This window comes from Leptonychotes weddellii, chromosome 5, assembly GCF_054177405.1.
Source record: "Leptonychotes weddellii isolate Sample4059 chromosome 5, ASM5417740v2, whole genome shotgun sequence".
Classification (NCBI taxonomy): domain Eukaryota; kingdom Metazoa; phylum Chordata; class Mammalia; order Carnivora; family Phocidae; genus Leptonychotes; species Leptonychotes weddellii.
The window spans coordinates 107,701,472-107,722,450 of record NC_138373.1 but is presented as its reverse complement, the minus strand read 5'-3'; the positions used below and the strand labels follow the sequence as shown (position 1 = coordinate 107,722,450).

The 20,979-nt window shown below is 56.4% G+C and overlaps 2 protein-coding genes across 12 annotated transcripts; one reads left to right on the top strand and one right to left on the bottom strand.

The window, feature by feature from the left end:
• Positions 1-1,368: 1,368 nt before the first annotated feature.
• On the top strand, positions 1,369-9,181 carry ARHGAP9 (Rho GTPase activating protein 9). Of its 4 annotated transcripts, none has more exons than XR_004077806.2 (17): positions 1,369-1,953; positions 2,255-2,478; positions 3,445-3,669; positions 3,852-3,965; positions 4,156-4,260; positions 4,503-4,564; positions 4,697-4,787; positions 4,984-5,079; positions 5,236-5,334; positions 5,591-5,732; positions 5,837-5,944; positions 6,282-6,380; positions 6,814-6,891; positions 7,035-7,059; positions 7,342-7,476; positions 8,183-8,288; positions 8,890-9,046. XR_004077806.2 is itself a non-coding variant. In XM_031035340.2 (17 exons), exons 1-17 carry the CDS (start codon positions 1,638-1,640, stop codon positions 9,059-9,061), a joined length of 2,223 nt encoding a protein of 740 aa, XP_030891200.1. In that variant the 5' UTR covers positions 1,408-1,637; the 3' UTR covers positions 9,062-9,181. The 4 variants fall into 4 exon arrangements, 2 of the variants coding, with proteins under 2 accessions (XP_030891200.1, XP_006740116.1); XR_014145727.1 differs by having other exon boundaries at positions 8,186-8,288; positions 8,890-9,009; XM_031035340.2 differs by having other exon boundaries at positions 1,408-1,953; positions 7,035-7,088; positions 8,186-8,288; positions 8,890-9,181.
• Positions 9,182-9,330: 149 nt separating this feature from the next.
• GLI1 (GLI family zinc finger 1) lies at positions 9,331-19,968 on the bottom strand. 8 transcript variants are annotated; one of them, XM_031035322.2, is made up of 14 exons: positions 19,637-19,968; positions 19,267-19,416; positions 16,352-16,475; positions 16,030-16,122; positions 15,564-15,759; positions 15,155-15,299; positions 14,721-14,954; positions 14,497-14,634; positions 14,016-14,165; positions 13,272-13,436; positions 12,564-12,794; positions 12,074-12,262; positions 11,690-11,957; positions 9,331-11,279 (listed from the first exon to the last, which is right to left on the bottom strand). In XM_031035322.2, the coding sequence occupies exons 3-14, from the start codon at positions 16,446-16,448 to the stop codon at positions 9,535-9,537; spliced, it is 3,651 nt and encodes a 1,216-aa protein (XP_030891182.1). In that variant the 5' UTR covers positions 16,449-16,475; positions 19,267-19,416; positions 19,637-19,968; the 3' UTR covers positions 9,331-9,534. The 8 variants fall into 8 exon arrangements, with proteins under 8 accessions (XP_030891182.1, XP_030891181.1, XP_030891180.1 ...); XM_031035321.2 differs by having other exon boundaries at positions 19,267-19,396; XM_031035320.2 differs by having other exon boundaries at positions 19,267-19,350.
• Positions 19,969-20,979: the final 1,011 nt, after the last annotated feature.

Genomic DNA, 20,979 nt, shown 5'->3' with positions numbered 1-20,979 from the left:
CCCATATGTAGGCAACTCTTTCAATAAGTTTGACTGTAAAGAGGAAAAGAGGGGGATAGGGTGGTAACCGAGGAGTATAGTAAAGGGAGGTTTGGCTAAAGATGACTGAGACTTGAATATGTTTAAAAGCTAAAGGGAAGGAGGCTATAAAGAGGGAGAGGATAAAGTGCAGGAGAGTTGGCAGAGAAGGCAGAAGAGGAGATGTGAGCACTTAGCAAACACCAGATGAATGAATGAATGAATGATGAACGAATGGGATGAAGTTGGGGACTACTGTGGAGGTGGGAGGGAATAGTTGAGGGGTAGGGTCCTCCACATGTTGAATGAAAGTGGAGCCCACTGAGGAGGAAGATCACTGAGGCCAAATCCCAGGCCTGGGAATCCGCCCTCAGATCATGTGTCAGGGCAGGAGTGCTGGCTCTCAGGTGTTACCAAGAGAGAGGGGCAGTCCCTATCCTACCTCTCCAAAGCCAGACCCAGAGCCTCACGTTGTGCAGTGGGGAAACTGAGAGAAGGGCAAAACAAGAGTGATTAGGTAAGGAGGAAGCATCAGTCAGTGGGTGTTTTAAAGCCCTGGAAATTGACAGGGGAATTCAGTTCCCATCTTCCACCAAGGAAAAGCCAATGTCAGTCCCCCATCCACCCCCATATGCTGTCATAGCACCCTGTAATACTTGTCCAGAGTCCTTGATTCGATTGTAATTAATAAATATATTGTGTCATTAGTTAAGATCTGTCCTTAAGCTCCATGAGGGCTGTGTCTATCTCCTTCCCCTCTCTTATCCCCAGGGCCTAACACTGTTCCTTTCACACAGGAGGTGCTCAGCCAATCCCTGTTAAGAGCATGAATGAAGGAACCCGCACACTGATGTAGGACTCCGCCCCATAGACTATGTACAGAGTATTGTTTCAAGGCCTCTCAGCTCCCCAAACACATCCTGGATTGAGAGGATGGTGGTATTTTCACCTCTTCTTCTAACTTGGAATCCCTTTGTGTTTCTCCCAGCCACTTTCTCTTTCTCTCTACTTTGGTTTCTCTGTCTCTGTGTCTCTCAGAGTCTGCACAGGAAGCACGCAGCTCTAGGTCTGAGGCTATTGGTAACGGAAACATTGGTGCCTGTGTATATTTAATAAAGGTCACAAGCTTTTTTTTATCTTTGTCATTAATTCCTGTCTCTTTGCCTGTGTTTTGTCTCTGACCTGATTCTCTCTCTTCATCTTCCTGTGTCCAGCTCAAAAGTCCTACCACCACCCAGGACCCGCTCCTCCTGCCCGTGGATTTTCTGATGGGCCCCAGAAGGTACTTGGAGGAAAATCACCGGGCTAGCCTCTCTCCCCTGATTTCCTGCCCTGTTGGCCTCGTAGCTCTGCTGACCACATCCTCTCTCACCTTACTTATATACTTCCTTACCAGTCACGTCACCCAGGAGTTCTCAGTCCCCTAAACCTGTAGATGACCCCCCACCCAGGCTCTCTGCTTTACCCTCTGCTCTCATTCTGAGGTTCCTGTCCTTACGTTTCTCCCTATCTCCCTACGCTATTCTTAAAACCATGTCTCTCTGCTTGGAAGCAGCCAGTCGCGTCCTTTGCTGGATCTCCAACACCCCTTTTTCCCACAAGTGACGGTACTGACTACAATGCTGTCAGGCCGGTGGTGGTCAAGTACCCGGGGGAGCCTTGGGCTGGGGCCCCAAAACCCTTCTCGGGGATCCCAGCTCTGTGCCCTCTATGCCTTCACTTACACTGGGACAGATGGCCAGCAAGTGTCCCTGGCTGAAGGGGACAGGTTTCTACTGCTTCGAAAGACCAACTCAGACTGGTGGCTGGCAAGGCGCCTGGGAGCACCCCCCACTTCTCGACCCATCTTTGTCCCAGCTGCCTACGTGACAGAGGAATCTATCCCTTCCCAGAGCCCAACCACCATCACCCCCAGCCAATCCTTCTGGACACCTGGTGAGTACTCCCTTCACCTTCCTACCTCCCCTCCCTGGCTTCTAGGAATTATTGGAAGGATCTTTCTCCCTCAAAGCGTCTGCTGACCCCCTTCTCTTATTTCCCTCTGATCAGCCTACTCGTCATCCCCATCACAGTGTCCCCATTCCCTCTCCTCCTACTCTTACGCTTTCTAGGTCTCATGTACTTTTCCACAACCTCCCCTGCTCTTGTCTTCCTTGTGAGTCCCCAGGATGAGGGATCCAGCCAAGATCACCTCTCTGAGGACCTGCCCCCACTCTTCCCGTTTCTCTGTTTCCAGGGCCAAAGTTGTTTCATGGCTCCATGGAGGAGTTGCACCTGTCCCAGGAACCCCCAGGCAGGACCCAGACCACCTCTAAGCAGCCTCCTCCTCTTCCCCCCAAAATGTGTAGAAGCGTCAGTGTTACCAATCTGAGGCCTACCGTCCTGAAACCCTTCCAGGAAGGAACAAGTGGCAGATCCTTCTCTCAAGAAGACTTACTGCCAGAGGCCAGGGCCAATACGGTGAGTCACAGCCCTTCTAAGCGGAGTAAAGAGTAAACGGCTATTTACTGCTGGGCCCTGTTCTAGGCACAATGGCAGACCAGGCGGACAGAATCTCTGCCCTCAAGGGATTCCCATGGGGGTGACAAACACACAAACAAGTAACTGTTGGTACTGGTAAGTGCTACCAAGAAGCATAAATGTAGAGAGTGATGGAGATAATCTGGGAAGACATCTCCCAGGAAATGACATGTAGTTGATCCAAATGAGGAGGAGGAAGAAATAGCCGGGAACCAAACTAGGAAATGAGAAGGAATTCTAGCTGAGGGATAGCAAGTAGCAAAGATCCTGAGGATACATGGAACCTGGCAGATGACAGAGGGACTGAGAAAAAGCCAAGGAGCTATGTTTTTCTTTCTTCCTCCTGACTCCTGGCCCAGGGCAGGGTTTTTTCCTGTGTCGCATCTTACCAGCTCAGGTCACCAACAAGTCCCACTTAGAGATGTTAACTCCCTTGCTCTTCTTGAAGACTCAGCTCCTCCCCTCTCTCTTACTTGCTGGTGGATTAAAATGGCCCCTCCTCTTTCAGACTCCCCTAGTAGGGTTCCCTGACCCCTCTCCCTCTCTTCCCTTTCAGTCTGGAGAATGTGAGGGTGGGGTGCTCCCCTCAACCACCCCCCCCACACACACACACAAAAAGCCAGTTCCCCTTTCTGAGGCCCTGGGGTAGGGGCGGGGTGGGGGAGGAGGGAAGTTGGCAACAGGAAGTGAGGAGGAGAAAAGCAAAGAAGACTGAGGGAGGGAGTAAAAAAAAAAAAAAACACCCAGCTGGGGACTGGGGTTTCTTCCCCAGTACCTGGGTCACCCCAGCCAGGAGCTGGGGATGAGAAAACAGTGGGGGAGAGAGGAGGAGGTGGTTAGGTGGAGAGAAGATTGGGGAGGGACACAGGCAGGATAACTACCTTTTTCTTCCCCCTTTCCTGGCAGGCAAGACCCCAGCCCCTCATGTCAGAGCACCCCGTGTACTGCAACCTAGTGGACCTTCGCCGCTGTCCTCGGTCTCCTCCCCCAAGCCCTGCGTGCCCCCCACTGCAGAGGCTGGACTCCTGGGAGCAGCACTTGGACCCTAACTCCGGACGCTGCTTCTACATAAATTCGCTGACTGGCTGCAAGTCCTGGAAGCCCCCGCGCCACACTCGTGTGCGGGAGATGGTGAGACTTTCCCTCCTGCCTCTTCCTGTGTCCCCTCCACCTCCTCCTTTCCCCTACTGAACCCCAAAGTGGCGTGTTTTCTCTCAGGGGCTGCCATCAGAAAATTGTTGAGAAGGGTGTTGAGAGCAGGTTGAGGTGGCATCTGGCCGTAGCTTTACTCCTCACCCCACCCCACCCCCCAGAACCCTGGCTCCATGGAGGGGACGCAGACCCGGAATAGGGACAGTGGTGTCCTGCAACCTTGGGCAAAGGGCTCAGAATCTGATACGGCGACCCTGGAACTGCTGGGCCCCCAGGTGAGAGCCCCCCCTCCTGATCACATGCAGGAAAAGCCATCTTTTTACTACACTCTTTTATGCAAGACATTCATTTGTAACCCATCACACCCCCTGCCTCTCACCCACATCCGCACCCCTCTTCCCCCTATAGCCGGGACTCCGAAGGTGATGTTTCCTCCACCTGTTTCTCCGATTCCCTCCCTCCCAGGGTTCACCCTACCTCGGCCAGCGCCCCTCCCAGCTCCACCCCTCAGACCAGCCTTTAGCCTTGGAGCCCTCTCGACCTCTGCCGCAGGTCCTGGATGACCCCCATGTAAGTCACCCACTTCCTTGTGCAGGCAGAAATTCTCACTGCCCCAACCCCCAATTCCTGCTCCTTTGGAAACGTCTTCCTCTTTCTCAGTGTTCTCTGGGTATCCTCTCTTACGCAGCCTCCACCACCCGCCCAACCGTAAAAGACCTCACTCCTGGGACACGACCCCCCGCCTTGGGAAAGCCGTGGGGGCTGTGGGGGGCGCTGGGTGGCTTACTAATACCCCTCGCTCCACTCCCCAGGAGGTGGAAAAGTCGGGCCTGCTCAACGTGACCAAGATCGCCCTGGGGGGGCGGAAGCTCAGGTGACAGGACCCGGGAAGACCGCAGGGGCTTGGGCGGCTGGATTCCCTGGAGCCGAGTGCGGGAAGAGCTCCCTCCCCACATGATTCTAACTGACCTCTGCCCTACTGCCACTGCCCCCTCCGCCCCCGCAGGAAGAACTGGAGCCCCTCTTGGGTGGTATTAGCAGGTAACAGCTTGGTGTTCTACCGGGAGCCACCGCCCGCCGCGCCCTCCTCAATCTGGGTGAGTGTGAGGGAGGGGGGGAGGGGGCGTGCGGAAAAGGGTTCGGGCCCCACTCCTACAGCCTCAGGCCAGCTCTGGGGCGGAGGTGGGAGAGGGGGAAGTAGAGGAAGAAGCACAGCTTCCCGTGTCCTCGCAGTCCCCCGGGTGGGAGGGAGGCAACGAGGGGAACAGGGCCTCAGTTTCTCCCAATTGCCAGGGACCAGCGGGTAGCCGACCCGAAAGCAGCGTGGACCTGCGCGGAGCCGCCCTGGCCCACGGCCGCCACCTGTCCAGCCGCCGCAACGTCCTGCACGTGAGTGCCTCCTGCGCGTACCCAAAGCTCCACCCGACCCGAAGGTGCGCTCCGGGTTCCCGCACAGGTTCCCGCACAGGTCTTCCGCTCGGCCTCCCAGCTTTTTGTGCTCCTCCCCGCTGACTCAAGCAAGCCCTTTCTCCGCTGGTCCCTCAGATCCGCACGGTCCCTGGCCACGAGTTCCTGCTGCAATCAGACCAGGAGACCGAGTTGCGAGCCTGGTACCGCGCGCTGCGGGCGGTCATCGAACGCCTGGTGAGATGGGTGGGAGATGGTGGGGCAGAGTCTGGGGAGAGGCTCGGCCCGGGTGGGACAGAGGGAGTGGGGAAGGAACAGTAGGATTCGGGGGTGGTAGGGGGCAGGGTGGTCTCAGTGTAGGGCCCTGGGATGGGGCTGGGACGTGGGACCCCAGCAGCCGGCTAGGGCCTCCTTGCGTCGAGCTGGGGGGTGCAGATTTCTCTCTCCTCTCTTCCAATCTCCGACTCGGCCCACCTCGCCCTTCCGGGTCTAGGATCGAGAGAACCCCCTGGAACTGCGTCAGTCAGGTTCGGGGCCGGCAGAGCTGGAGGAGCTGAGCGGCGGGGAGGACGACGAAGAGGAGTCGGAGCCGGTGTCCAAGCCACTGTTGCGGCTCAGCGGCCGCCGGAGCTCCAGTGAGGGGCGGGCCTCGGGTGGGCGGGGCCGGGGGCGCGTGTCCCGGCTCGGTGGGCTCCTTCCCCGCGGCGGTCTCGGGCCCTTATTCCACCTGCTCCTACAGGTCGGTGTCCCGAAGGAACGGAGCAGAACCGCGTCCGGAGCAAACTAAAGCGGCTTATCGCAAAGAGACCACCCTTGCAAAGCCTGCAGGAGCGTGGGCTGCTCCGAGGTGAGGTGGGCTGGGCCAGGGGCACCCTTTTCCTCCGTACCTGCTGTAGTATTTTTGCAAGCACGTTTATATTCCTCATCTGGGCATCAGCCCACTTCGTGGATGAGAAAACTTCAGTGAGACTCACAGTAGAACGTCCCAGAACTAGATCAGCGGTCTTCTGCTCCTCTACTGCTTAATTTTGGGGGAGGAAGGGTGCACCTCCTTGCGTGGGGGGGAGGGGCGCTAAAAAAGGCAGCCAAGGAGGGCCAGCCCAACTTTAGGGTGAAAACCTGTGCTAAGAGCTTCCATGGGTGAGGCTCCCACTGGCCTCCCACCTCACTCTGTGCCTCTCCAGACCAGGTGTTTGGCTGCCAGTTGGAATCACTGTGCCAGAGAGAAGGGGACACCGTGCCCAGCTTTGTGCGGCTCTGCATTGCTGCTGTGGATAAGAGAGGTCACTTTTCCAGAGACCCCACAACCTCCCCTTCCAATGGGCCAAGGCCTAGAATTCCCCACCTCCTCCACCCTAGTCTTCCTTCTGCCTTATTCCTCTCCACCCTTGCATCTCTCACCAGTCCTCACCTTACACAGGTTACAGCAGGAATCCTTATTTAATTTAGAGCAGGAGGGGCACCTGGGTGGCTCAGATGGTTAAGCGTCTGCCTTCAGCTCAGGTCATGATCCCAGGGTCCTGGGATCGAGCCCCACATCGGGCTCCTGGCTCAGCGAGGAGCTTTCTTCTCCCTCTCCCTCTGCCTCTCTCCCCTGCTCATGCTTTCTCTCTCTCTCTCTTTGTATCTCTGTGTCTCAAATGAATAAATAAAATCTTTTAAAAAAATAATAACTTAGAGCAGGAATCCTTATTTGCTCTCTGCCTCATCTCCCAGGTATAGATGTGGATGGCATTTACCGGGTGAGCGGGAACCTGGCGGTGGTCCAGAAACTTCGCTTCCTGGTGGACAGAGGTGAGAAGGCTTGTGGGCTTGTGGTGGTACTAGGAATTTCATGCCTCGGAACCATAGGCAGTTTCTCAGGGAGCTGGCAGAATGGGGAGGTCTGGCTAGAACTGCATGGCTTAGCTCTTGATCTCTTCTCATCCATGTTGCAGAGCGGGCGGTCACCTCCGATGGGAGGTACGTGTTCCCAGAACAGCCAGGACAAGGTACTTACGTGGAAGGCCCCTCAGACCCTTAAAACATCTGACATCCTCCCAACTCCTTCTGGATCCCTGTGTCCTGCCCCTGGGTGGGTTGTCCCCATCCCCACCTCTGCTGCCTTGCCCCCCTGTGGATCTCCTAGGTATTTCTGTGGTCTGCCTTAACTGGATCTTCTCCCAAACTCCTGACCTCTCAGTCTCTGGATCTCTCTGGCCCTTCATGAGCCCTGAGCCCCTCTGTACCTCCTTCTCCTCCCAGAAGGCCGATTAGATTTGGACAGTGCTGAGTGGGATGATATTCACGTGGTCACTGGAGCCCTGAAGCTTTTTCTCAGGGAGCTACCCCAGCCTCTGGTGCCCCCATTGCTGCTGCCCCATTTTCGTGCTGCCCTTGGTAAGGGATGAGAACTTTGGGCACTACCCTTGGTATGGGGGTGGGGCGTGAAGGGTAAAGAATAGAGTTTCCCTTACACCCTTCTATTCCAAACTGAGCACAGAGATGGAAAACAACTTTCAACTCCTGTGCCAACTCCAGTTATTATTTGTGTGTGTGTGTGAATGTTTAGAGGGCTGACTTAAAAAGAATTCTAAAGCTGCAGTTGCGGGGGCTCCTGGCTGGCTCAGTCGGTAGAACATTTGACTCTTGATCTCAGGGTTGTGACTTTGAGCCTCATGTTGGGTGTAGAGATTACTTAAAAATAAAATCTTTTTTTTTTTAAAGTTTGTGACAATTAAAGATTTTATTTATGTTTTGACAGAGAGAGAGACAGTGAGAGAGGGAACACAAGTAGGGGGAGTGGGAGAGGGAGAAGCAGGCTTCCCACTGAGCAGGGAGCCCGATTCGGGGCTCCATCCCAGGACCCTGGGCTCATGACCTGAGCTGAAGGCAGATGCTTAACGACTGAGCCACCCAGGCACCCTTTAAAAATAAAATCTTAAAAAAATAATAAAGCTGCAGTTAGGCTCAGCGGAAAAGAAAGCTGTGGTACATTAATGGTGTCTTCCGTGGGCGTGGGAAAGAGTAGCAAGTTTACCCACCCTTCCCTAGCACTTTCCATAGCCTCACCCGCCATGCCCTTCCCTTCACTTTTTCTCTCTAGCAGTCTCTGAATCAGAGCAGCGCCTCTCTCAGATACGAGAATTAATAGGCTCGATGCCCAAGCCCAACCGTGACACTCTGCGGTACCTCCTGGAACATTTATGCAGGTCAGGACGACTGAACATCTCTGTGTACGCGGAGGGAGGGTGGAGTGGGGCATGCAGCGGGGACTGTGTTCAGAAGCAGTGAAGGTAGGGGACACCTAGGTTTCTCACCTGTTCAGTGGGCAGATGGAGGAAACAGGCAACCCCCAGGCAGGGCATCAAGTGGGAAAATGGGGATCAAGAGATGCCCAGGGATGCTGTGAGAGAAATGAGGGCCATCTCACCGCTCCCTTCCCCCAGCCTCTTTGTCTCCTGTTGGGACCGTGCTCATGGCTTCCGTGGCTGAGCTGGGCCTGGGCAGTGGCTTCTGAGAGAGGATAGCCATTTGAATTAGAGTCGCCTAATCGGTGAAAAAAGAGGACTCTAGGGGCTGGGAAGAGGCAGGCATCTCCTGGGTTGTATTTTCCAACTTGTATCCTGAAGGTGTCTCTACTGGTCCCATCTTCATGCCCCTTGCAGCTCTCTGCTTGGTTTCCTTCAGCCACCAACCACATGGAGGGGTCCCAAAGTGAACACTTTGCTGTTCATCCCTTTGAAGGGTTAGGTTTATTTGAAGTGGGGAAGCTGCTGCATTATAGCCCCTTCTCTTGATCTTTGCCCACAGGGTGATAGCACACTCAGATAAGAACCGCATGACCCCGCACAACCTGGGAATTGTGTTTGGGCCAACCCTATTTCGGCCAGAGCAGGAGACATCTGACCCAGCCGCCCATGCTCTCTACCCTGGGCAGCTAGTCCAACTCATGCTCACTGACTTCACCAGCCTTTTCCCCTGACTGGGGCAAGGAAGAAGACAAAAACATGTTTCCACTGATCTCTGTTAGCTACCCTTTGGTGGTGGTGGGGATAGTGGATGTTCTGTTTTGAGGACATCCCATTAAATCCTGTGTCTCCCAGATGACTGTGTTTGTGAGTCTGACCTGAGGGGTTGGGATGGGGTGGGGGAGCCTCCCAAAAAAGGGAAGTGGGTGGATTAACCTTTACTTCTCTTCTTGTTCCCTGTCATCACCCCCCGCCCCCAAGATAGTAAACTGTAAAGCAGGGCGCTTTCTGATGCAGTTCCTTTATTATCCAGAAACAGTGTCATTATCAAATTCCTCCCCAAAACATATACAGAAGGTATAGAGCCCCAACCCATACCTCCCATCCCGGGGGCATCCCAGGGGGCTATGGCTCCTCATCCCAACTTCTCTGAGGGAATGGAAACCCCTTAGGAAATGGATCTGGGATTCCTGGGATTCCTCACTCTTCAGGTGCTAGAGTTGAGGAATTGTGTCTCCCCAGGCAGGGATCCCAGTAAGATACTCATGTTGCCCACAGCCATGTTGGGGGGCCCAGAGGGAGGTGGGGTGTGTTCAGAGCTGTCCCCCTGATCATGAGAAGGGGGAGGACTCAGCCCCTGGGCCTCATCCAGAATAGCCACAAAGTCCAGCTGAGTGTTGTCAAGGTCAAGAGAGTCCAGAGGGTTGCACACCTGCCCTTCAGGAGGAGCGTACAAGGCAGGACCCCCTCCCAGCCTGCCCACTTCAGGATGACCACAACTGGGGTTGGTGCTCCCTGCCTTGAGGGTCCCATAGCAAGTGGGCAGTGGGGGCAGAAGTCGGGGTGGTGCTGTTGCCCTATGGGGGGCCTTGTTTGCCCCCACTGCAAAATTTTCATGGCAGGGTGGAGGGGCGGGATAGGAGCCCGACTTGTGATTGGGCAAGTTAGGTGCAAAGCCAGGTCCATATGTGGCCATTGGACCCTTGCCAGGGCTTGGGCTAACCTGGGAACCCCCTAGAAACTTGGGACTCTGGTAGAGAGGTTCCTGGACTGGGGGATCTCCCCTGCCCCCACCCTCCCAGAGCAGTTCCTGTTGAGACTGAACATAATTACACACCAGCTGAGCCTTGAGTTGCCCTGTGGAGTGAGTGGGGGAATCAAAATCCAGGCCAGGCCTGGGCTCTGAAGGAAGATAATCAGGGGGTGGCTGGGTATAGGCACCTGCCTGGGGATATTGGGGAGGCGGAGGCTGGGGGTAGTGGGAGAACAGAGGCTGTGGGCGAGGAGGCCCATCACCGGGCTGAGCATTGAGGCAGGGCGCCAGTCCTGTGGAATCAGAACCCACTGGACACCCCTGTTCTGGCTTGACCTGCACTTGTCCGTAATGTTCAAGACGAGGACACTGACTGTAGACTCCAGCTGGAGCCTTGGGGCCTGGGTACAGCCCGGAGTGGGAAGGGAACTCAGCCCATGGTTCTGGGGGGGGTTCAGGATAGGAGACCTGCGGGGGACAGGGGTTTGGCCCATAATTGGTGGGTGGACCAGGCCCAAGAGGCAGGGAGCCTGGACCCCTAGCTCCATAAGGTTCAGCCGCTGCCCCCTCAGGTTCCCCATATCCCAAAGTATCAGTGGATGGGAAGTCCATATAGGGGTTTAGGCCACTGCCTATCATGGAGGTCCCACCTTCTGGCTCCTCCTGCAGCCCTCTGGTATCCAAGGCGACATTCTCAGTGATGCTGGGGGGCTGTGGTGAGTAGACGGCAGTTGGGAGTTGGGGATCGAAGTTCCGTCCTCCCCCTGCCATGGTGGGGGGCGTGTGGACACAGCCCAAGCTCTTGAACCGCTGGACTCTGGCTGGGGCAGGGCGGTCAACAGCCCGGGCCGGGTCACTGGCCCTCCGGGTGACCCCTACGCTGGGGTTGTATCCTGGATACTCAGCTCGGCTTCTCCAGGGAGGTGCAGGAAGGCTCCCCATCCGATCCAGGCTGGGTGCTGCTGTGGGTGGGGTACCACCTGTCCTAGCTGAAGCATATCTTGCCCGGAGCAGGTAGTGCTGGGCAGGGGTGAGGCCGGGCAGAGAGGATGCCCCGTTCTCGGGCGGGGAGCCAGGGGGGTAAGGGGAGGCCAGGGAGGAGCGGCGGCTGACGGTATAGGCTGAACTGACGCTGCTGGAGCTGCTGCTGCGGCGGTCAAGAGAAACTGGGGGGCCGAGGCGGCGGGACACAGCGGTGCCTACAAGGGATAAGGAGAAAAAGCAGGGTGGTCAGGGAGCCCTCTGAATCTCACCCTGCCTCCCCCATGGGATGGCCTTGTCCTGGAACCCCAGGGACAGGCTCCTTAACTCTGACGACTCAGACCCTAGGACGGCCCATGTCCTTTCTACGTCTGCGTCACCAGGGATTCAGAACCACTGTGAACAGTTGTATAGGTTGTACACTGCACAGCCCTAGGGAGCAGCATTCACGTCATACTTTGTGTATCACAATTACCTGATGGATGGAAGGAAAGTGTCTGAGGAAGGGGGACCTTTTGCTAATTGTACAAAGGTGCTATAGGGCAACCCTGAGGAGGGAAGTCCTCCTTCCAACTTCAGAGAAGGTCCAGATCTCAGCCCAGCGACTGCCTCCACACCCAGGTCTTACCAGTATGGGTCAGGCTGGGCAGTTTGAGGCCCCGAGGTCCCATCGGCCGAAGTTGATGTAGCTGGTCCAGTCTGAGGTTCTCAAGGCGTCGAAGAGTGGACAGACCAGTGCTAGCAATGCAAGGCCCCTCATCCAAGCTGGACAGGTCCTCAGTGCTGCCCCCTGCATTTCCAGTCATTTCCACACCACTATCTGTATTGGCCGCACTGCCTGCTGGGGAGTGGTCGCTGCTGCAGGACGACTGGGCCCCAGGGCTGGGCTGTGGCTTCTGCGGGGAACATGAGGGCTGAGGGCGGCCCCTCCTCCCCGCCCCCCAGTTCCCTGAACTTGGTGAGTGGCTCAAGCCTGTGTCTCAGTGACTGCAAGGACCGAGGGGAAGCTTACAGGTGTAGGGAGGGCTGAGCGGGTGAGGAGAGGGGGCAAACTGGAGAGATGTTGATGAGAAGAGCCTAGGTTGGAGCACAGACTGCCTGGGCTCAAATTTGCACTTAGTTCGGTGACCTTGGACCATTTGTCTATATGCCTGAGTTTCGTCATCTGAAAATGTGGAGAAGAAGTTCCTTTTCCACGAAGCTGTTGTGAGGAGTACATGAAATTATAATCATACTAATGTGAATTGTACATGTAAACTATACATAAATTAGAATAATATGCTAAGCCCCATATAAGAGTTTGTTGAACCAATTCAATAATTAATTATACGAAAATCTCTTGATTTGGGGTAACCCAAGGAGCACCACCGGGGTAAGAGACTGGAGGACTTCCACAGAAGAGTGATTTACAGAGGAGGACATGGAAGAGTTGGGAGGGGACTGGAAGGATGTGGGCAGGGCAGGCCGGGGCATGGAGGCAGGAGTCGCCTGGGCCAGCTCACCACGGCCCCCTCCGGCACGGTCAGTCTGCTCTCCTCCCTGATGGGGCCTCCATCCTGCTCCCTCTTGGGCTCCACTGTGGACAGGGACGGTGCCCTGGGCAGGGGGCCGTCTCCTCGGTGCCGCTTGGTCACATGGGCATCAGGACCATGCACTGTCTTGACGTGTTTCCGGAGCGAGCTGGGATCTGTGTAGCGTTTGGTGCAGCCAGGGAGCTTACAAACATACGGCTTCTGTTGGGTGGACAGTGAAGACATCAGGCAAAGGAATCAAAGCAGGAGAGTGCAGAAGGCTTGGGAAGAAGAGGTAGCATCAGTTGGGGACGAGAGGGTCAGGGAGGAATGCACAGCACCCAGGGAATTAAGGAGACAGGGGGGCCCTTGGAGCAAAAAATGAGAGGGTCAAGGGAAAGATTAGGAAAACTGACAGCCCAGGTCTGTGAGGCTTCATAAAGCCAGGGGTTGAAGGGACCATGGGTCCCCTCCAGCCCGAAAGGTCTATTTAGGTTGGCCCTTTGGCTGGTTAGAGGTAGCCGATGGGGTGGTTATGTGGAAGTTCTTGGTTTCAGAAAGACTTTATCCAGGTGAATGAGGTAGGGGACGGGGACTCACCTCTGTGGAATGGGTGCTGGGCTAAGGGATTTCTTATGGGGGAATCTGCCCAGTAGCTGGCTTCTCAAGTGGGGAGGGTCCCTTAGGTGGGGCATTCACCTCATTGGAGTGGGTCCGATTCTGGTGCTTGGCTCGGTCACTGGCATTGCTGAAGGCTTTACTGCAGCCCTCGTGCTCACACATGTACGGCTTCTCACCCGTGTGTGACCGCAGGTGCGTCTTCAGATTTTCGAGGCGTGAGTATGACTTCCGGCACCCCTCAAACTAGGGGATGTTGGGGTCAAAAGATAGCTCTCAGACAGAAGGACATGGAGATTAGAAGAACTGTAAATCTCAAAGGGGACATACATCAGAGACTATAACTCAAGATGGGAGGGCAATTCCGAAAATTCAGGGACGAGGGCAGGCAAGAGCTCGGCAAACTGGAAGCCGGAGGGGGTGCGGCAGCGAGCATCTCCCCATCAAGCCAGAGCAGATCTCCCTGCATGGGAATCTTAGACTGGCTTAGGATGGGGTCATTCTGGGAGTGTCTTATGTCCTTGACACCGAGCTTCTCCATTAGGCAGAGTAGCAGGCACAGTGCCTAGGGCCCAGGGTACTTTTGGGGGCCCACAGAAATGTCTTAATTTCTTAAAGCAAGGGAAAAATAGCTTTTAGGTCCAAGAAAGTGTTCTAATACACAACATCAATATGTTCATCTTTATACTAACCCAGTCCTAAGATACAATTTTAAGTATTTGTTTATGGCGGCAAAGTGCCTAGGCTCCAGGAAAGTCATATGAGCTCTTGGTGGGGAGCCCCAATTTAGGGAAGGACCCTGAGCTTGGGAAGTGGGGGCCTCACCGTGCACTTGTGTGGCTTCTCCCCCGTGTGTCTGCGCATGTGCACCACCAGCATGTACTGGGCTTTGAAGGGCCTCAGCTCCCTGGAGCAGCCCCCCCAATGGCACACGAACTCCTTCCGCTCCCCATGGATGTGCTCACTGTTGATGTGCTGAAGGAGGAGATACAGAGGCTCTCTGAGGTTCCCTTCTGCCCCCAAGTCCCAAAACAGACCTTCCCTGGAACCTCCTCACCCCACCATATCCCTCCAAGGCTCCACCTCATGGGGGAAGAAGTCGCAGAAAGAACATCATAGTCCGCACCTCCATTCTCCCACGTTTCTAAAACAAAGCTATAGCTCCTGAGTTTCTGCCGACCCAACTGGCCACTCAACCTCTGACCTCGGTATCCTGGGACCTCCTGCCCTTAGCCTAACAACACAAAGTCCCACCAGAATGTCCTACAAGATCCAGCCAGCATTCCTGTTACCCCCTGGGGCTCACGTGCACCAGCTGCTCCTGGGAGTCAAATTCCTGGCTACAGCCATCCCAGCGGCAGTCAGTCTCATACACAGACTCAGGCTCAGGCTTCTCCTCTCTTTCCAGGTCCTCCCGCCCATCCAACATCCCCAGCAGGGGATCCTAGGGCAGAGGAGGCAATCCTAGGGTCACTGGGGTGACAGCTTTTATTTAGCTCAGGTTTCAGAGTTAAAGTCGCCCCCCCTTACCTGTGTGCCTGTGGAGTTGGGGCTGGACATATCGCCCTCCAAGGGCTCCTCTGGGCACTTGCTAACCAGCAGGTCCAGCTCAGACTTCAGCTTCCCCAAGGGAAGAGGTGAGGGTGATGAAGGTAGAAGTGGGCAGAAGGAAGAGGGAGCCCAGCCAGGTCTTCCTGCCCTGAGTGCCCCCACCCAAGCAGCTGGAACCCCTGGGTTTGGAAGAGACTTCCTCCTCAGACTGCACTGGGATGGGCAAAAGGCGGGATCTCATTTGGAAGAGTCTGATTCAGCCCCAAGGAGTGAACCCCAGCAACCATACCCCTTTATGTTTCTCCTACTGAGAACTTTTCGATCCCCTGTCCTTCCTTCACCTTTCCCCATAGAGTCCACCACCCACCCTCCCTGAGCTGAGGGAAATTGGGCAGCAATATGATGACTCTCACCTGGCAAGCTGGGAGGGGTCCCCGGGACTGAGGATGCGGCATCATCCCACCTGGAGTGGGGTCATGGGGACCACAGGGCTGGACCCCGAAGGAAGGCGAGGTCCCTTTTTGGTGATTCATCTGGGGTGGGAATCCCAGAGAGGGGCTGAGGAGGGGGAGGAGGAGGAGGAGAGGCAGTTACTTAGGACTATCATCTGAAAGAATTTCAGGAGTCCTTGGGCTATTTTGGAGTGTCTCTGAAAAACGTATGGGATGGGGTTGAGGCAGGCCCAGGGAAGCACCCGAAGAGGGCTTCAACACCTTTGAAATGATAAGGATTCAAATAGGGTCAGGTGCTTTGGAAGGCTTGAGGCTTTTAACGGGGTTTGGTAGGGTCTTTAGGGGCCTCTTAGCCCAAGGCTCTCTGCACCTCATGGTGCCGATGGAGAGGTGACCATAGGAGCCCCCGGGAGATGCACAGCGTGAGTTGATGAAGGCCACAAGGGAGCTGGGTGAGGTGCGGATAACTGTCTGCAGATCCAGGCTGGCGTCTGACAGAGGCGAGATGGAGAGTGCCCGCTTCTTGGTCAACTTGACTGAACCTCGGGGAGGAGGGAAGAGTGGGGCTGGGGCAGGAAACAAGGGAGACAGCTATGGTAAATGGGGTCATGTCTCCCTCCACCCAACCCATGGGTCCTGACTCTCAACAAAACAATGACACTTGACTGCTTTGCCCTACTGACCCCATCTGTGACCTGATCATGCTCTGACCCCTTGCTCCAATCTCCAGGCATTTCCTCTTCCAAGTCAGATCCCCTGCCTTCCCCCTGCAACTTTCTCTTTTAGAGCAAGTCCCAATGAGGCAGAAAGGGAATAGATGTTGCCTGAGGCCTCACCCTCGGTGCAGCTGTTGGTCTCTCTAGCTGGCCCATAACTGTGGGGGCCAGACATGAGGTTGGCCTGGTGGCAGAAGGGCAGACCAGGCAGTCCTAGAAAAGAGAGAGAGCCAGAATGGGGAATGGGAATGGGGGGCACATAAGGCCTCACCTTGAAACCCCGGGAGAGACTTGATCCCATATCCCAAGCCTATACGACATAGAGCCTTGAATCTTCTGTGGATTAGAGACTGGCATGGGGTAGGAGATGGAAGAAGGATCCCTGGGGCTGGCTGAGGGAGCCGCCAGGCCTCAAGGCCTGGAGACTGGTATTTGCACTGACCTTCTGTCCCCATGCTGGGGGCCTGACTGGGGAGGGGCCGGAGACAGCAGGGCTCGCCATAGCTACTGACTGGCGGCGGGGTCATCGGGTTGAACATGGTGTCTCAGAGGAGAGTGTGAGGACACTGCAGGAGGGGAAGGGAGATGTGCAAGTTATAAAGGCAGGAGGGAAGTAAGGAAGGTCAGATAACTAATTCAGGTGTAGAACCTCTAAGACATCTGCCACGGGAGATCAAAGTGAAATGAGCATCACTCAGCCAGGGGGGGTAAGGAAAGGCGTCCCAAAGAGGCAGAGGCTGTCTTGAGGATCTTTGTGGGAACTGAGTGGGATCTTTGCCTGGGTGGTCTAAGCTCTCGTGTGTGTGTGTGTGTGTGTGTGTGTGTGTGTGTGTGTGTGTGTGTGTGTGTTTAGGAGGGAGTGTTATGGACTAATTGTGCCTGTATGAGCCTCAAGTGATTTTATGCCATGGCCCTCTATTTCTTCTTGCTCTGACCATGGGCCAGCTTTGAGGGGTGGGATGGGGGAACTCATGCTGAGCCCCTTTGCCTTCATTTGTTCCTGCCCACGACAGGCCGTCTACAATCTCTCCAGTATCCAGCAGAGGGAGCTCTCGCCACAGCCCAGACGGAGAGGCTGGTGGGGCCAGGAGGGAGCACAGACGATCTGCCTTTTTCTAAGGCAGAAAACTGTGTATAGAAGGGGATAAGGTTTCTGAGCGGAGCCTCCCGGGCCTGTTGAGTACAAAGAGTGGAAACTGGTGTTATCCTGGGGTAGTCTGAATCTGGGCGCCCACCTCACTTGGTCTCTTTTGGGGGAGCAGGAAAGGACTGTAAGAGAAGGCTTTGAGAGAATGAAAAAACAAAGTCATTATCCATTAGAGAAGAGCTGTGAGGGAGAGGGTTCGGCTGTCCGCTTTTCTCCTCAAACTCCAGTTTTTGTTCCACCCCGGGTTTTCCGGTCTCCCGGGACCGAGGGTGGGGTGGGGCGGGGTAGGGTGGAGAACGACCGGGAGCGGGCCGGCCGGCGCGGTGGGTGATCCCGGGATGCTGGGATTTTGGGTGAGGGCGGGGTAAGATGGGGAGCGGAACCCGGACCCCATGACCCAGCCCAAGCCCCGCAGCCTGGATTGTACCCTTCCTAACTCCTCCTTTCCCAGCGGAGAGCTGGATCCCGCATCCAAGACCTCCCAACTCGACCTTGGCACTTTGTGTGTGTGTGTGGGGGGGCACAGCTGGCTGGCAGCTGGATGGGGGGACACTTCTCCCGCCTCCATCCTCTATGACTCACCCAGGAGAAGGAGGCAGGGGCTCGCAAACGACCCCCCAAACACTAAAGAGACTCCCCCAAACGTGCCTACTCAGTCATCTTCCTGTGCCACTGCCCAGCCGCAGGGGAGCCGCGATGGAAATGGGGCGACATCCCTCCTCGCCCACGCGTGCCACAGCCCACCCACGTCTCCCCTTCACACTAGTGACAGGAAAATTTTGCCAACTTTTCCAGCCTCAGTTAAGTTTTTCTGGAGTGTGGATGAGAGCGCAGGATGGGGCAGGGAGCTCTAGGGTTGCCCTGCTGGAGTCCTGAATCATCTTCTGTGTCTCCCTATTTTCCAGAGTCCCCCTCGCACCCCCGCTCCCCAACTCCCAGGAGTAGGCCCCGCCCCCCTTCTCCCAGTCCCGCCTTCCCCGCCCCCGTGCCTCCTCGGCCCACCCAAGTCGCCGCCGCAGGCTCTGGCTGCAGACGGCTCCGCTTCCCCCTCCCGCCCCGGGAGCCCAGTCGAGCGAGCCGCGGTGGAGGGAGGGCGGGGGGGGGGGTGTAGTTGGGAGGCGGGACACATTCCTCCCTCCTCCCCTCAGTTCATCCAGAAAGCTGGCAGAGGCGCCCGGGGGGCGGGGGGCACTGTTGGAGCGTGGGGGTCCCCGTGGCGGGGTGGAAAAGAAAGAAGAATCCAGAAACTACAGGGACACAAAGTGACTGGGTAAATAAAATAAGGTGTGTATGGGCGGAGGAAGGGGTCAGGACACCTTAGGTTCCTGATTATCACAGCTGGCTTCCCAAGGGTTAACCCCTCGAGACCCCCGGGAACCCCTTAGTGACGTCAAGGGCGGGGTCTGTACCGCCTGGTTGGGGATGCCGTGCAGATAATTGAGGGGGGGTGTCTCCGGACCCCGCCCCCATAGGGAAAACCACCCTAATTCCGGCCCTTACAACTCCCCCGGGAAATTGCCCCGCCTTCTCCTTCCACTGGACAGTAAAGACCTATCCTATGAAGACCCCAGTTCTCCAGCCCCCAAAGCCTTAAGTCCCCAGTCACTATGGGATCCCCTTTCCCTAATCCTGTCCCCAAAGCTAGCTGCCCAGGGCGGATTGTTTCGGGGTCACCGGGCCTGAAAGAGGCTTCAGAGCGGGGAGCAAGGGCAGGCAGGGTGGTCTGAGCCAGAGGAGGGGCCTCGGCCCCCAGCTCCCGTTGGGGAGGGGGTTCCAACGGGGATACGTAGGCAGGCCGTGGCCAGTGGTCCCGCCCAGTCCCAGTAGGGGTCTCCCTGCGGCTGGCCCAGCTGTCCTGGTGGTCCCGAGGTCAGAGGGTCAAGACAAGGTCTCCTCGGCTCCTCCTAAGCCCCCTGACCACAGCCCTTGGGGACTCAGGAGTCCCTATTCCTTGAGAAGTCTTTCCAGGGCCTAGACGAGACGCTGGGCCCTCCCGCCCCCTTCCTAAAACAGAAGGCACTCCTTTTCCCCAGAACGCATGCACCAGCAAGCACATCTGTCACAAGACAGGTCAGGGGTTCAAGCCGAGCCGTCCCGCGCCGGTTTTGTCGCCTCACACACACCCATCTCCACCCCACCTAGGGCTCTCTCCTTAGCTGTTCCCTCCTTCCAGAAACACTGACGTCTTCCTGCGGGCGCTCAGGACACACCTGGAGTTCCCTCTCTACCACGCAGACCTCCAGCTAGCCGGCCCTCCAGCCTCTTCATCCCAACCTCATGAAAGTGAGATGTTTCTAATATATGGGAGAGGCGGAGACAGACAAAGAGATCCACGGTTGCCTGAGACAGAGACACAGAGACTGTCAGAAGGAAAAAAAAAAAAAGATACAGAGAAAGGGAGATATAAACGAAAAAATTCTTCAAACTTTCTATATCTCACCCCAGGCTCTCCCACCCCTTTTTTGCCTCTGTGCCCCAGGTCTCCCTCTTGGCTGGGCAGAGTCCCTCGCAAGCAGGGCATCCCCTCGGGCCCCCTCCCCCACTGCTCCCAGGTGGTCCCCCGCCTGCCCCCCTTCTCACCTCCTTCTGGGCGCAAGGCTTGGGATGCGCGGTCCAGGGCCGGAGTCTGGGCTGGGGGGTGTGCGGTGGGGAGGGGGGGCGGACAGGGCCACGGCCGCGCAGCCTCAGTGCCACCCCCACCCCCCCTAACCTGGCCGCCAGCCCTCCCGCCGGCCCAGCCCGCCGGGCCGCGAGCCGGGACCACCCGCGAGAAGCGCAAACTTTTTTTTTCCCTTTTGCAAAAACTTTTTCTCGCTCAAGCAGCTGGCGCGCCGCCGCTCTTCCCGCTCGCCTCTCACCTCCCTTCTACTTCCCTCCCTCTTGCCGTTCTGGAGGATGAGGCGGGGTAGCTGAAAGCAAGAGAGGGGGTGCCTGGCTTATTGCACCCCCAGGACCCCCAGGATCCTCCCCCTCTCTTGAGGGACCCTATACTGCCTCACCCCCCCCCCCCCCCCCGCTGAACACGCTGCTGGTGGTGGGCAATAAATCCCGGCATGGATCCTTGGATCGGCTGCCCACGAAGAGCCCTCCCCCCCCCCCCAGCCAGAAAAAACTAAGAAATATATTGGGAGGTGGGGGGGCGACGAAAAAGTTCATCCGAGAAAGATAATATTGGAGGTAGCGTCGTCGACTTTGGTTGGTGCTAAGTGAGCATTCGGCCATCCTGTAGTTTATCTGCTGGCCTCACTCTTTCAATGGAACATGAAGGGGTCAGGACAGATTTGGGGTTTGGTGCAAACAAGACTGGAACACAGTTGGCTTAGAAGTGAAGGGTCTATAGAGCATAAAAGAGAGGAGCAGTGGCTGAGGCTCTGGGTGCAGAGTATGCTGTTCACAAGGTTACTAAGGTACCACGGGACGCGACCGAAACACTGTTCCGCGGAGAACCCCCGCTCTACTTCATCTCCAAGTTCTGGAGACTGCGGGCACCTCCGCACCTCTGTGCTGCCCGCTTCCTGAAATTCCAGGCTGTCTGCTCCCTCTGCTGGCCTTTCTGCAACATGACACTCTCTCGGCGTCTGGAAGCGGAGAAGACGGGGGAGCTGAGAGTAGGAGGCTTGACAGGTCCCCCCACCAAAGCCCAGTTAGGAGCCCGGTGGGGGGGGGTTGTATGAGCCCAAAGAAACAGAAAGGCACACTAGAAGAGGCTGCTAGTGCAGAACAGTAGTGTCTGAGAGGGGAGTGTCTTGTCCCTTCGGATTCGTGTTGCTATAGTGACAGGATGCAGGGGAAGGGGCAGCTATTTTAGTCTGTCTGACCTTTCTTTATGAGAAAGGGGAGAAAACGTGGTGAGGAAATGGAGCCCCGTCCTTTCCCGTCACCCCTCAGACAGGCCTCCCACATCCTAGCTCTGCTTCCGAGAA